Source organism: Phaenicophaeus curvirostris, chromosome Z (assembly GCF_032191515.1).
Source record: "Phaenicophaeus curvirostris isolate KB17595 chromosome Z, BPBGC_Pcur_1.0, whole genome shotgun sequence".
Classification (NCBI taxonomy): Eukaryota; Metazoa; Chordata; class Aves; order Cuculiformes; family Cuculidae; genus Phaenicophaeus; species Phaenicophaeus curvirostris.
This window is the reverse complement of record NC_091431.1, coordinates 74,177,050-74,190,437: the sequence shown is the minus strand read 5'-3', so window position 1 is coordinate 74,190,437 and position 13,388 is coordinate 74,177,050. Positions and strand designations below refer to the sequence as shown.

Genomic DNA, 13,388 nt, shown 5'->3' with positions numbered 1-13,388 from the left:
CCGAAGACTTCCTGTTCTTTGTCACAGCCGAGCATGGAAAATGTATCGAGGATGTCAGGAGCATGGAGCCTCGACACACCTGAGATGTTGCCCAGTGGTTATTTTGTGGAGCAGCTGGTTTAATACTGGGTTTGCTGAGCACTGGTGCCGAGCCCCAAATTCCTTAGGCTTTATCACCACAGGAGGTGGATGCTGGGTGTTAGCGATGCCCCAGATTCCCTCAGCTTTGTCCCCCATGCGAGGATGCTGCTGGTTCTTGGTGACAACCTGTACCCCTTGGGCATTGCCCTTGCAGGATGCTGCTGCTGGGTGTTGGTGATGCCCCAAATCCTCTGGGCTTTGTCCCCTATGGAAGGATGCTGCTGAATGTTGTTTATGTCCTAGATCTCCCGAGCTTTGCCCTGCACATGAGGATGCTGCTAGTGCTTGGTGCTGCCCCAGATGCCCTGGTCTTTCCCCTCAGGAGAGGATGCTGCTTGGGCTCAGTGATGCCCCAAGTCCCCTGGGCTTTGCCCTTGTGGTAGGATGCTGCTGGGTGCTGGTGATGCCCCTCATGCCCTGGGCTTTTGTCTCCCATCAGAAGTTGCTGCTGGATGTCAGTGATTCCACTCTTGGCTGTGGCACCATCCCTGCCTGGGACACAGCTCTGCTACTGCCACCAAAATCCGTGTGGGATGAGCACAAGGAGCTTTTTGGTTGTTTCTCTTTCTAATCCGAGTGCTGCCAACCTGCCCCATTTTATAGCCCAGGGCAATCCTCTGCCAGCCTCCGTCTATGGAAAGGGGGGTGCCACCTCCACCAGAGCGCTGGGAGGGTTAATTACTTAATGAATGTAATATTCTCTATAATTGCTAAGCGTTATTAATCCAGAGCAAAGTGAGAGGGGAGGGGAGGGGAGGGGTGTGTGCGTGGCCAGGCTTGTGAACTCCATCCAAATGCCGTCCGTCTGTCCGTCCCTCACTTTCCCCCTACCCGGGTAAGGGCTGATGCTGTCTGTCCGTAGGTCCATCCGTCCCTGGGCGGCGACCCCGCCTGTACGTGAGCATGCTTCACCGCCTGCTCTTAGGAATAGGCGTGATTAGATTATGAAGGCAGACAGAAGTAATGATTAACTTTTTCAGTCTGCATGCTGTCTCCAGTCTGGCGCTGGGTGTTTTTTTTTCCCCCTAAGTAGGCCCTGGCCCCGCGTCGACAGGGTATTAGGTTGTAAAGAAAGCCAGGAGGAATGAAGGCAAGGGAGGGAGGGGAAAAGAAGGGGGGGAGTCTTTTCCATCGGATCCGGGACTGGAATTTATTGGCAGGAATGCAGTAAATGCTCCAAATGCCAGCCCAGCTAAACAGTTTTCATAATTGTTACGGAGCAGGGCACGACGGGCGTGAAAAGGACTTTTGTTCCAACCCTGCTTTTTCCATGGGTTTACATCCCTGTGAAGGATGCTGCTCTGGGAAAGAGAGCTGGGGTGGTGGTCTTTTTTTTGGTGGGGAGGGGAGTGGTTTAACACGTATTTACGTCTGTTTTCAGTCTTTGGGGAGAATTCTAGGATGGTGTGCTGTGAGGAGAGGCTTTTTTTTTTTCCTTTACGTTACTGAAATGAGAGCGGCAGCGATGCCGTGTGTGTGCGTGGAATGCAGTCAGAGGGGGAGAAAAAAAAGATCCTAACACACATCTGGGTGTTAGGTGTCCGTTTGGAAATCCTAGACTGCTCTGCTTCAGTTTTTATTGAGGTCTTTACAAGGTTTTTAACGTGTAACCCACATAGCTACATCTTGTCAGTGGAGAGTTGAGGCTTTCTTGGGGGCCATATCCCTGTCCTTCCTGGGGCTTGCCAGGGTACCAGGCAACCTTTCCACCTTTGCAACAGTGGAGCTTTATTTTTAATTGCAAAAGCCTTTTAAGGTCTTCAATCTCTAAAACCAAGCTCAGTGGCTGCGCTCAGGAGGGCTGTGACCCCAAGGCTGGCATGGCCCGGTGGCCTCTGGTGGCTTCAGCATCCGTGTCAGTGGTTTATCCCTGCGCTGGAAGGGTGATGGGCAGGATGTGTTTATCAGAGCTCCAACAAAACCCAAGCCAGTAGAGATAATTTGGCAGTTCATCCTCAAGTCTTGTCTGCATTGTTCAAAGGCAGGAGGCCTTTGTGTGCCGGTTTCTTCTTCTCAGAAGGTTTCTGGTTGAGATCTGGGTTGGGTATGGGTGGAGAAGAGGCGTGTCTTGGCCGCTGCCAAGCATGAAGCATGGAGGTATCTGCTCATCTCCAGGATCTGGGGCTGGTACCAGGTACCAGGTTGCATGACAGCACCTCATGAATGCTGACTTTGGCTTCCTGCGTTTTTCTAGAGGAGCCTCTTGGCTGATTGTCATTAAAATGTGATTATTCCAGGTCACTGTGAAGGCAAGGGAAGAGGTCGGAGGGTGCACAGGGCTGCAGAGTATCTGTGGCACCTCCCAAGCCAGCAAGTCCTCTCAGGACATTGTGCCAGAGAACAACAGTGTGGGCACATGCAGCAAAAAGGATTTCTTGATGTTTTCCACATGAACCCACATGCCCTTGTGCCTGTCTGGGGGAGTCCTAGAAGCCCCATGGATGTTGGTTGCCTCTTATAGCATCCCTTCATCCCACCCAACTGCCAGGTTGGAGCTTGGGGAAGGGATTCCTGTCCTACTGCTTTTTTGAAACAAGGGAAAAGTTCCCACACCTTTGAGGGGTGCAGAAGGAGAGGCAGATAAAGAAGGTTCTTTAAATTAAAACTTCAAAAATAATTAGAATGACTGTATACTAAACAACAGCAAAGAAGCCCATTTACTGTAAATATTATGAATGGATTTGGCTGGCTTCTTCATCCCCACCCTTCCTCTAAGGCTTTTCTCTGAGCTGAGTCGAAATTCGGCCTTCAGACAGCACAGTACTCTATAATTTGCATGGCTGATGAGGCCTGAAGCCTGGTATGGAGGAAACTGGAGTCAGCTGGCTCCTCTCTAACCACTGGAGACAGGCAGACAGGCATTTTTGGTGTGTGCCTGCGTATTTCCCTCCCTCCCCCGCCTTGTAGCTGCAGCCTTGGTTGGCTTTTGAAGAAATGGGCACAAAAAAAAGGTTCTTCTCCTCTTGAGTCGTTTTTAGCCATGGTAATTGATTAATCACTGTAATTAGACAGTAGCAGTGACTAATAGGATGTTTATGAATCAAATTTCTGGTTTGGTGGACTCCATGAACTCAGCAGTTTCACTTGGGTTCTTTCTTTGCCATCCTTTGATGCAGGGGACATCGGGAAGCTGGGCTTCCTTCACATGTATATGTTGGTCACCCTATATTTTTCAAGCTTGGACATCCCTCCTGGGGCAGCCTTGGTGTTTGCCATACTGGTGCCCACTCTGGAAGCTTTGCAGGTCTGCAACAACAGGCGTCTCCGCTTTGTTTTCTTGCCTGTGTGTCTCATCTCCGAATTAACCCTCAAAGGTCAGGACTGGGTCCCAGGTTGGAAGAAGGTTGACTGAAAGTGCTCTAAATCGGCTGGGAACCTTAGGGGATGTCCTGAGGCATCAGTCATCTCTACCCACCATCTAGCCTGACCTCATTTTTGTCCTGATTTTGCAATAGTGTTTCCCAGCCGTGGTGAAGGTGATGGGAGTTCTTGATTGGGTCACCAGGGGACCAGGCAGAGCACTCCCAGGCTTGTAGGTCACTGCTAACGTGAGTCTGAGCCAAAGGCCTAGTTAGAAATTCTGGGAAATCCCACACTCTTTCCCCTGATGGCTTCTGCCAAATTATAGAATCACAGAATCATCGGATGGTTTGGGGTGGAAAGGAACTTAAAGCACATCCATTCCCACCCCTGCCATGGGCAGGGACACCTCCCACTGGATCAGGGGCTCCAAGACCCATCCAACCTGGCCTTGAACCCCTCCAGGGATGGGGCAGCCACCACTGCTCTGGGCAACCTGGGCCAGGGGCTCCCCACCCTCACAAGGCAACATTTCTTCCTAAGATCTCATCTCAATCTCCCCTTTTTCACCTTCATCCTATCCCTGCCCTCCCAGATCAAGCCCCTCCCCAGCTTTCCTGGAGCCCCTTTCAGCACTGGAAGCTGCTAAAAGGTCTCTCCAGAGCCTTCTCTTCTCCGGGCTGAACAAGCCCAACTCTCTCAGCCTCTCCTCGAGTGGGAGGTGCCCCAGCCCTCGGATCATCTTGGTGGCCTCCTGGACTGACTTCAACTGATCCATGTAGTTCCTGTGCTGTGGACTCTTAAATCTTGTCCTCTGTGTCCCCATCAGACTTGCAAGGTTCCGCACCTCAGCAACCTCTCAGCTTCTGGATACAAGCCCTTAGAAAGCTCCAGCAAACTAAAGTCCTGGGGAGAAGTCCAGGTGGACACCTATTTTCATTCCAGGTTGACTTATTTTGCTAGGAGCAGGGAGCCATTTAAGTCACTGGGTGGACAACTTGTTAATAAATTAAAGAAATTATCTTAAGGCTCTTTAGACTGCATGACAACTGTATATGTTGAGTAATAAAAGCCGCCTAATCAGACATAGACACAAATTTATGGTCTAGCCTGTCAATCCGCGGATTAAGGACTCCATAAGTACCTGCTGGCATGATGGGCTGTAGTGGCTTCTAGAGAGATGGTCTGTCGTGCCAATAATCCAGATTAAGGGCTCCTGAAGTATATGTTGATGTGAACTGACTGTCGCAGCTCTTTGGGGTCTCTTGTATTGATGTGGAGGGACTTCATGGGCCACCTTGGGCGGTGGCATCACTGCAGTAGGTAAGGGTTTATTTTCTCTGCAAACAACAGGAGCTTAACACATGACCGTCCTCTAAATTAGCCTTTCAGGAATCATTGAAGCCATCAAAAGCAGGGGGAGGTGAGGAAGCTGAAGCTGTCTCACCCTTGTGTGCAGGGAGATATAAAAGGTTTGGGGCAAACATTGCCATGGGTGGTGTCTCCAGGCTGCCCACAGCTACATTAAAGGCACAAAGACCCTTTTCTACAGCAGGATATATCCTTTAATTTGGATTTTTTTTCTTTGGTTTTGCAAAGCATACCTGGAAATCTGTCTTTGAAGGAATTTTCTTGGGTTTTTTTTGTTTGTTCCCTCACCCAAGTAGGCTGTAAATTATCCAAGAGACTAGAAAGGAAGTAAAGTTTGCCTTTTTGGTGCCTGTTTTTCCTTGCTTTGATGAGCTGTTTGGTTGCACGTTATACACAGTGTTCGCCTCACTTTGCTGTAATGCCTGTTCACCTCTCAAGTAAGAGCTCAGGTGTGTTTTTCCCAAGATCCTGCTAAAGCAGCACTTGCTAGCAAAAGAAAGGGACAAAACTGCAACTCAAGCACCCCAAGCTGCCCTGAGGACCCTCAAGAAGAGCATGCAAAAAGCCATAAAGCCTCTGTCCCCTTCATCTCGATGAGCAGGAGAAGATGGGGTGCGTGGCTCTGCCCTGAGCTCGAAATGCCACGTAAGGTCAGCCAAGAGAGATTACCGGGCGCGAGACACGCTGAGCTTGGTCTTATCCTTGGCCCCAGCCAGACGACACGTTGTGCTGACACCAGTCCAGCTAATTTTTTTTAAGCACAGATGCCCTCCACGTGTGCTGATGGATAAAGGAGGATGGACCATAGGTTCATCTGCTCATCAGCAGTGCCCACATTGCCTGTTTTCCAGCAGAAAGCTGCCTCCTGGGAAGCCAAGTAGGAATCTCAACACCCCTCTGGGTCTCCTTGCTGCCCCAGGAGCCCACCTCTGGGTCATGGTCCTTTTAGGAAGAGTCCATAAGACCGGTCTCCTTCTGATGCTGTAGTTTCTTGGTGGACATAAGCATTAATTTTTCTGTTGCCTTCAGCTGTTGATGTCTGCAAGTGGCCCAAGCAAGAGAACTGCAAGGATGAGAGGGAATGGTCTTAGGCTGAAAGAGGGGAGATTTAGGTTAGACATTAGGAAGAAATATTTTCCTGTGAGGGTTGGGAGGCCCTGGCCCAGGTTGCCCAGAGCAGTGGTGGCTGCCCCATCCCTGGAGGTGTTCCGGGTCAGGTTTGATGGGGCTTTGAGCGACCTGATCCAGTGGGAGGTGTCCCTGCCCATAGCAGGGGGTTGGAACTGGACAATCTTAAGGTCCCTTCCAACCAAAACCATTCTGTAATTCTGTGAAAGCTGCTTTAAAAAAACAAAAACAAACCAAACTATAAAAACATCTATAAATGGTATAAATATATAGTTTGAAACACTTCTACAGCTGGATGAGTGATTTAATTTGTGTCTATCATTGAGGAAAGATCCAATTACACGTATTTAACAGCCTAATCAACAATGCAGTTGTATTCCCATTTTCAGTGAGGAGCTGTTATTGTGGTGAATGTCAGTGACAATTTAGATAGCTCTTGACTTGATCAGATGGGAGTAGTCCTGGTGAGTGAGATACCTCAGTGTGTGCTAAACTTGCTGTTTTCTTTAGAGGCCGGTTGATTACAGGAAAACCTTTAGCTATGTCAAAACAAAACAAAGCAAAACAAAAGATCCCCAGCCCACCTCCCCTCTACATTCATGAACTTGGCATCGGGACAAAGCTGACATCGGAAAGCTGGCCAGGAGCTGTGTTGCGTTTTTTATTTATGTTTTTCACTTCAATTTTGCTGAAGTGTTCCGATTCTTCCTGAACGAGAAAAAGCAAAATTTTCTTCCCAAGCTTCTAATAGAACCACCGGAGCTCAGAAAGAAAGACTACAGATGACACGGTTTCATCATCTTAAAAACGTTCATGTGTCAAGCAGAAAAGCCGCACCAGAAATTTTCTGCCACTTTGAGTCTTGCTATAGTTTAGGAGGGCTGAGTGTGGGGCTGTTACTAATGGATTTGGGTGTTTCTGTGCTGTGAATCTCCCATACCTACTTTAATCTGGACCTTCTTGGTTCCAGCAGCTTTTAATTTTGGGGGTTTTTGCTCCAGTGTCCCATCCTCCAGGATTTGTGTATGGATGAGGTATTTTCTGTAGCGTTCCTCCCTGGACAAGGATGATACCCTGAGCTACTGGGCAGCATGTGCACACCCAAAGCTGGAGAGATTCTATTTGTGGCCTTTTATTGAGCAATTTTGTGTAGAACTTGGTGTTTACGAGGATCAGGGCAGGTGGTGGAAACCTCACAGGCTGTCTTGCTGGTGGATGTGTTGGGATGCTACTATTGTGGAAGACACTTTCTCCAAGTAGTGTTCCACAAGAGCATGAAAAATATGGGAAAAAAAAATGATACTGGGACATCACCATCTTCATCACCATCCAAATTGACAAAAAATATTGTGCCAAGTCAAAACTATTGCCTTAATTTCTCCCTTTTGTGTGGAAATGGGCTTCACTTTGCATAGCTGTTCTCCGTAGACCCAACTATAAGTGACAAATATGACTAATTCTCTAAATTCCTGAGGGCAAACTCACTTTATTTAAGTTATTTATATATACATTTTTTTTTCCATAATAAGCTATAAGATTGCACAGTGTGCTGGGAGAAGCCTGACAGAGCCTCTAGACAGCCTGTAATGCAAACCATGGAAAATAATAATAAGCCAACAATAGCAGCAAATAGAGGGATGCTTAATAGTGAAAATAATAGTGTGGGTGTTCATAGCATTGAACATCATTATTGTTCACTGGAATATGGGAATGCTCCCAGTTTGTTGGGAGTTTTCGAGGCATTTAGAGAGGCTGTATTTGCTCTGAGGAGACTGTGAAAAGGATGCTTTTAGCTCAAAACAAGAATCCCCAATGCGTTTCTCAGCCATTTCTGGACTGTTGTCCACAAGGACACGTTGAGGATGATGTGGCTGCAGATTTCTTGGGATCTGGGTTTTTGTGTGAATTGGCAGCAGGCGGAGATGGGAGGTGGATGGTTGGTTGCTGCACAACTCTAGGTTGTACAGGATGAACCTAGTGGGGGTGTTTTGAGGCAAAATCAATCTTAATTGCTTCATTTACCCAGAACCAAGGTCATTGCTACCAAAAAAAACCCTTTTGGAGGGAAAAAAAAGTCTCCATTGCTGTAGGAAACATCTCTGCGTCATTTTTTCCTCTCGTCTTGCAACCTCCTCTTCTGTCCCCACTGCCCGAGTGATGCCACTGGCTTTTCCCACCCCTTTTCCTAGCAGATGCCAAAATCAGGGAGATGGGTGGACGTGGGGCGGCTCCACTGGGGTCCCAACGAACATGAAAAGCGGCTTCGGTGGCGGCTGGCAAAGAGGTCTGATCCTGTTTATCCGAGCTCAACCCTTATATTCTGATGGCTTTTTGACTAGACATCCAGTCAACAGCTGAATCCTGCAAACGGAAGAGGCTCTGGCATATTTATACTGTGTGCTGGCATTGGCTTCTTAATAAAAAAAAATATCCCGGATTACCTAAGACTTGTCCTTGAGGTCTGGTCACCCCATCTCATTGAAAAACCTAGTGGGATTCATTCATGAACTTCCAGCCTTCCATAAAGGTCTGTTCATTCATAGCCAAGGCAGTTTTCTTCCTTTTTTTTTTCCCTTTTTAAGAGTTTTCTTTTTTTTTTTTTTTTTTTAATGCACTGGCAATTAAATAACTCTTTGTAAGCGGCAATGAGCTGCTTGTTAAATGGTCTTCACTAATGCAAGCACAAATATTGGGTGAAAAAGTCTTCCCCCCCACCCCGAAAAGGATGCTTTTGTGTTCAAATAAATAAGAACCTTTAGGAATTTCAGCAGGGTTCAATGGCTGTTGCTCCAAAATTCCCTCAGCTGCTATAAAATAAAAACCAACAACCACTGAGCATCACTGTGCAGGCAGTTGGTGGAGGGGGAGGTTGAGATGGGGAAGGATCCAGGAGCATCCCCTCTCTTGATCCAGGAGCCACCCCCCCCAGATTAATCTGTTTCCTGGGTTTTCCCTGTAGAATGAGTCTGTCTCCCAGATGGGTGGGAGAAACACCATTCCAGGGGTGTTTCTTGCCCTGCTGGGTGCACCCTTGGATGGAGAGCACCCCATTTAGGTTAGGGGTGAGGTAACCCAAGCCGCCCGCTCCGTTTCCCCCTCGGTCCCTCGCGCGGTGCCAAGTTTCAGCAGGATATAAAGTTGTCTGCAACAAAGTCTTGGGAGGCACCAAAAAGGGGAGTTGGAAGGACAAACCAGGGCACACATCAATGGATGCTTTCCCAGGGATCACCCCATGCTGCCAGGACCCCCAGTCCCTGGTTTCACCCAGGAGCAAGGGTCCCTATTTTGAGGCGTACACAGTCAGGCCCATTTTTAGTAGCTGCCTGCAGCAACTGGAGAAATATTTTCCTCGCTGGCATAGAAATGAGGAAATTAAAAGTGTGTGGCTGGGCTTTTTTTTTTTCTTAAAAGCACAGTGCAGGGCTTGAAGTGCAACTCGTGGACTGGAAAGAAATGCCTGCGCTGGGGAAATGGGTTTATAATAGCAAAAAATAGAGAAAAGATGGCATTGCTCATCCTGGTGGCATCTTGCGGGGCTACTGAGGTGATGCAGGGAGAGCTTTGTGGTGCTGGGTCACCCACCATCCGTACTCCCGTAACTGCTCCTGTGGAACAGGGGATTATTTCAGTAGCACTCACTGATTTTTTTTTAATGTAGTATTATTTTTTTTTTAATACAGTTATAGACATCAGTAGTTCCCAGGTCTCAACATGCCTACCGTGGCTGGAAGGAATTACCTGCTGAGCAGTGCCAGGCTGCTAGGGATCCTCCATCAGGAAAAGGGTCTTTTCTCATTTCTCAGCCCCCACCTTGCTTTTTTGTAGCATGTCACATCCTTGCTGTTTGCAGGAGGTTGCTGTGGGCGAGAAAGTCAAAAGATGGGCTGTGCAAATGGGGTCTTTTGTAGTCTGTTTTTGTTAAGAAGAGCAAGATTTCTGGTCTCCACCCTGTCACCATATGACAGTGGGTCAGGGTTTTATGCGGAGGCTCCATCCTTTCTATCATCCACGCTTTGCTTATGGGCAGAGAAGACTCCCATGGATTAGAGCAGATGAGTCCTTGTCCCTTCTGGTTTCATGGGGTGACCTTCAGTGTGTTTTTTCTTAGCAGGGCTTCATTTTTTTCACATCTGTGAACTGCAGGCAGTTCTTTATGGAAATGGATCTGTTGTCTGGTGGGTGCAAATGAGGGGGATTTTTGGGTGCTTGTTCTTGCCAGATGCAGCTGGCTAGAGCATCCTGTGTCTCCTGTTGGCACTGAAGGTGGTCAGAGCGATAGCTTTGGTGAAGGATTGCTGTGCCCTGGGTGCTGCTGGTGGATCTCAAGCCACTTCTGAAGGTGGACCTGGTGATTTGGGATCCGTAAGGGCTACATTGCTAACCAGAGCTAGGCAGTGGCGCAGCACAGTTGGTCAACTTAAATGGTCTTAACGATGGCCTTAGGACATGGAATTAGTGAATGTGCTGTGGGCATTGGGGTGTGCATGGAGAGCGTTATGTAGACATGGGCAGGCAAGAACTGGCTAGTGTTGTGTCTCTTTCATGTGCTCAAGTTCCCCTTTTTCTTCCCGCCTGTTCTGCAGATTCCCAAGTTCTTCAGGAGCCAGGGCGTCGGTCACACTGGTGCGTGGTGGCATACTGGGAGGAGAAAACGCGCGTGGGTCGGCTGTACTCTGTCCAAGAGCCCTCCCTGGATATCTTCTATGATCTACCTCAGGGGAATGGTTTCTGCCTCGGACAGCTCAACTCGGACAACAAAAGCCAACTGGTGCAGAAGGTCCGCAGCAAGATCGGCTATGGCATCCAGCTCACCAAGGAAGTGGACGGCGTGTGGGTGTACAACCGCAGCAGTTACCCCATCTTCATCAAGTCGGCCACACTGGACAACCCTGACTCCAGGACGTTGCTGGTTCACAAAGTGTTCCCAGGTTTTTCCATCAAGGCTTTTGACTATGAGAAGGCATACAGCTTGCAGAGACCCAACGACCATGAGTTCATGCAGCAGCCATGGACCGGATTTACTGTTCAGATCAGCTTTGTGAAAGGCTGGGGCCAGTGCTACACGAGACAATTTATCAGCAGTTGCCCATGCTGGTTGGAGGTTATTTTTAATAACCGATGACTCGAGATGGAGTGGACTCATGACATCATTACTACTTTGCTGCTATTATTTCCTTCTGAGTGCTTGCTTTTCATGCAGACTTTTTGTTTTTGTTTTATTTTGTTTGTGGTTTTTTTTTTTGTTCCACCCATCTTGAGAAATAGCTTATGAAAAGATTTTTTTTTGCCTTGGGTATTTTGATAAATACATCTATTTTTAAAATGTGTGAATGACCAATAATAACTGAGAAGGGCAAGTGAAGGTTTCAAGGGGATAGATCTCATACGATAATTATTTCGTGCCTGTGAAAGGATTATCCTATGTGATCAATGGATTCAGAAGCCACTTCCTTTATGTTACAGCTCCTTCTCTTGGACAAACAACAAGATACCTGTACTTTTTATGCGCCACCTTCTTCTTGCCGCCAGCCATCCCCAGTGATGGCGACACCAAGACCTTTCCTCAGCGGTGCTAACCTCACGTTGCCGCCGAAGGATGGTGCAAAACCTTCCCAACTGGGTCTTTACCCACCCTTTTGATTTCTATTTAATTTCTCTTGTTGCTGGGTTCACGTTTTGTCACTGTGTTCATCCTTCTATTGCTTCTTTTTTTGACACCGGGGATTGATGCAAGAGGAGGAAACATCAGCGGAGAAACATTGTGCGTGGCCCACGCTTTATAATTTGAGCTGAGATGTGAAGCAACGGAAGCGTAAGCCTAAAACTAAACAAAACCAACAAAACAATGTAAAAACTAAGGGGAAAACAAAAGAAAAAGTGTTCATGATAGTTGGTCTGTTGTAACCTGCTTCAATCAGGTTATCCTGGTACCATCCTATCTGGAGATGCAGTTGTGCTTTCATTTCTTCTTGAATTCATACACGAGTATGATACTTTTACACTGTTCTTAGCTCAATGAGCATGTTTAGACCTTAACATAAGCTATTTTTCTAAATATAAAGGTTTAAATGAACAAGAGAGCATTCTCATTGGAACTTTAGCATTGTATTGTAGTGCTTTGGGAATAAAACACACACACACGAAAAAGACTCCTTAAAAAAACCCTGAGATTTATTAAAGAAAAAAGTGTATTTTATGTTATATATAAATATATTATTACTTGTAAATATAAAGACGTTTTATAAGCATCATTATTTATGTATTGTGCAATGTGTATAAACAAGAAAAAATAAGAAAGATGCACTTTGCTTTAATATAAATGCAAATAACAAATGCCAAATTAAAAAAAAAAAACAACACGAGATTGGTGTTTTTTTCTATGGGTGTTATCATCCAGTTGAATGTTTTTTTCTAAAGGAATTTATCTTCCATTAAAAAATAAAAACATACACTTGATCCCAGGCTGTGCCAAGTGGCTTTTTTTAGTGGTGGGGATGAGGAAGGAAAGTGAAATGCTGCTCTGAGTGGATACTGCATGGGAGGCAATGGTGTCAGCCCACTGCATCCCCAAGTTGGACCACTCTGGTGTGGGTAGCACCTAGATAGGGTCACTCCTGAGCTTTAGGCTCCGTTTGGCTCGTTTGGTGCAAGTGGCTCTGAGCTCCCTGGCTTATATGCATCGAATCAGCCTGTCTGGAGGGTCTGCCAGGATTTGAGGAGGTTGCAATGAGGTGCATGGCTCACTGCCCGAAGTCTGCTGCGGTTATTCTCGTTATTATACATGTTTCCTCTTAATTTCAGCTTGATAGAACCCCAGTGCCTAGGGACTCAGCTCCCATTTGACTATCCTAGTCCTTTAAATACTAAAGGAGGCCAAGCTTCTACTCTATGCTGTGACAAAGGTGGCCCTTGCCACCAGCTGAGAAAGAAAATTTGAAGAAATAGAGGTTATTTTTCCTTTTGCCCCAATCCCCCTGCCTTCAGGCATTCACAGCTCGAAGGTATCATATCCCTCTTGCAAATATTCCCACTGAGAAGGTCCCTACAGCTGGTTCCTGCTTTCTGTGAAGAGACACCCTGAGCAAAAACCACCAGAGTCCTGGAGACCGAAGGATTTGGATAAGTACAATGTCCAAATTGGCTTCTAAGCCTTGACAAAGCACCTGGAGCCCACGAATGTAACTTCTAGTCTCTGCTGTCCTTCATATTGTTGATGACCATCAGTACGTCAGGTTTTGGGAGCATCTGGACCTGGTTTGGCCAGCACTGTGCCTTTCTGTTCCAGGGAGATGTGCCCAACCCAGAGGGATTTATTACGATGCAGTAATTGATTTGCTTTGAATGGTATTTGCTTTCCGTTGGATCCATGTCACCAAGCTCATGAACCAGCTTCAAAATGGTCATGTATTTGATAGGAATGGTTGGACTCAATGATCCAATTGGTCTTT

At 47.0% G+C, this 13,388-nt stretch overlaps 1 protein-coding gene across 2 annotated transcripts in view; it reads left to right on the top strand.

Moving 5' to 3' along the window:
* The window catches only part of SMAD7 (SMAD family member 7), a 28,920-nt gene extending 16,842 nt beyond the window's left edge, over positions 1 to 12,078 (top strand). For both annotated transcript variants that reach the window (XM_069881017.1, XM_069881016.1), the window contains exon 4: positions 10,524 to 12,078. In XM_069881017.1, the coding sequence (XP_069737118.1) occupies positions 10,524 to 11,062 (539 nt within the window). In that variant the 3' untranslated portion in view covers positions 11,063 to 12,078. The remainder of the gene's footprint in view (positions 1 to 10,523) is intronic.
* Positions 12,079 to 13,388: the final 1,310 nt, after the last annotated feature.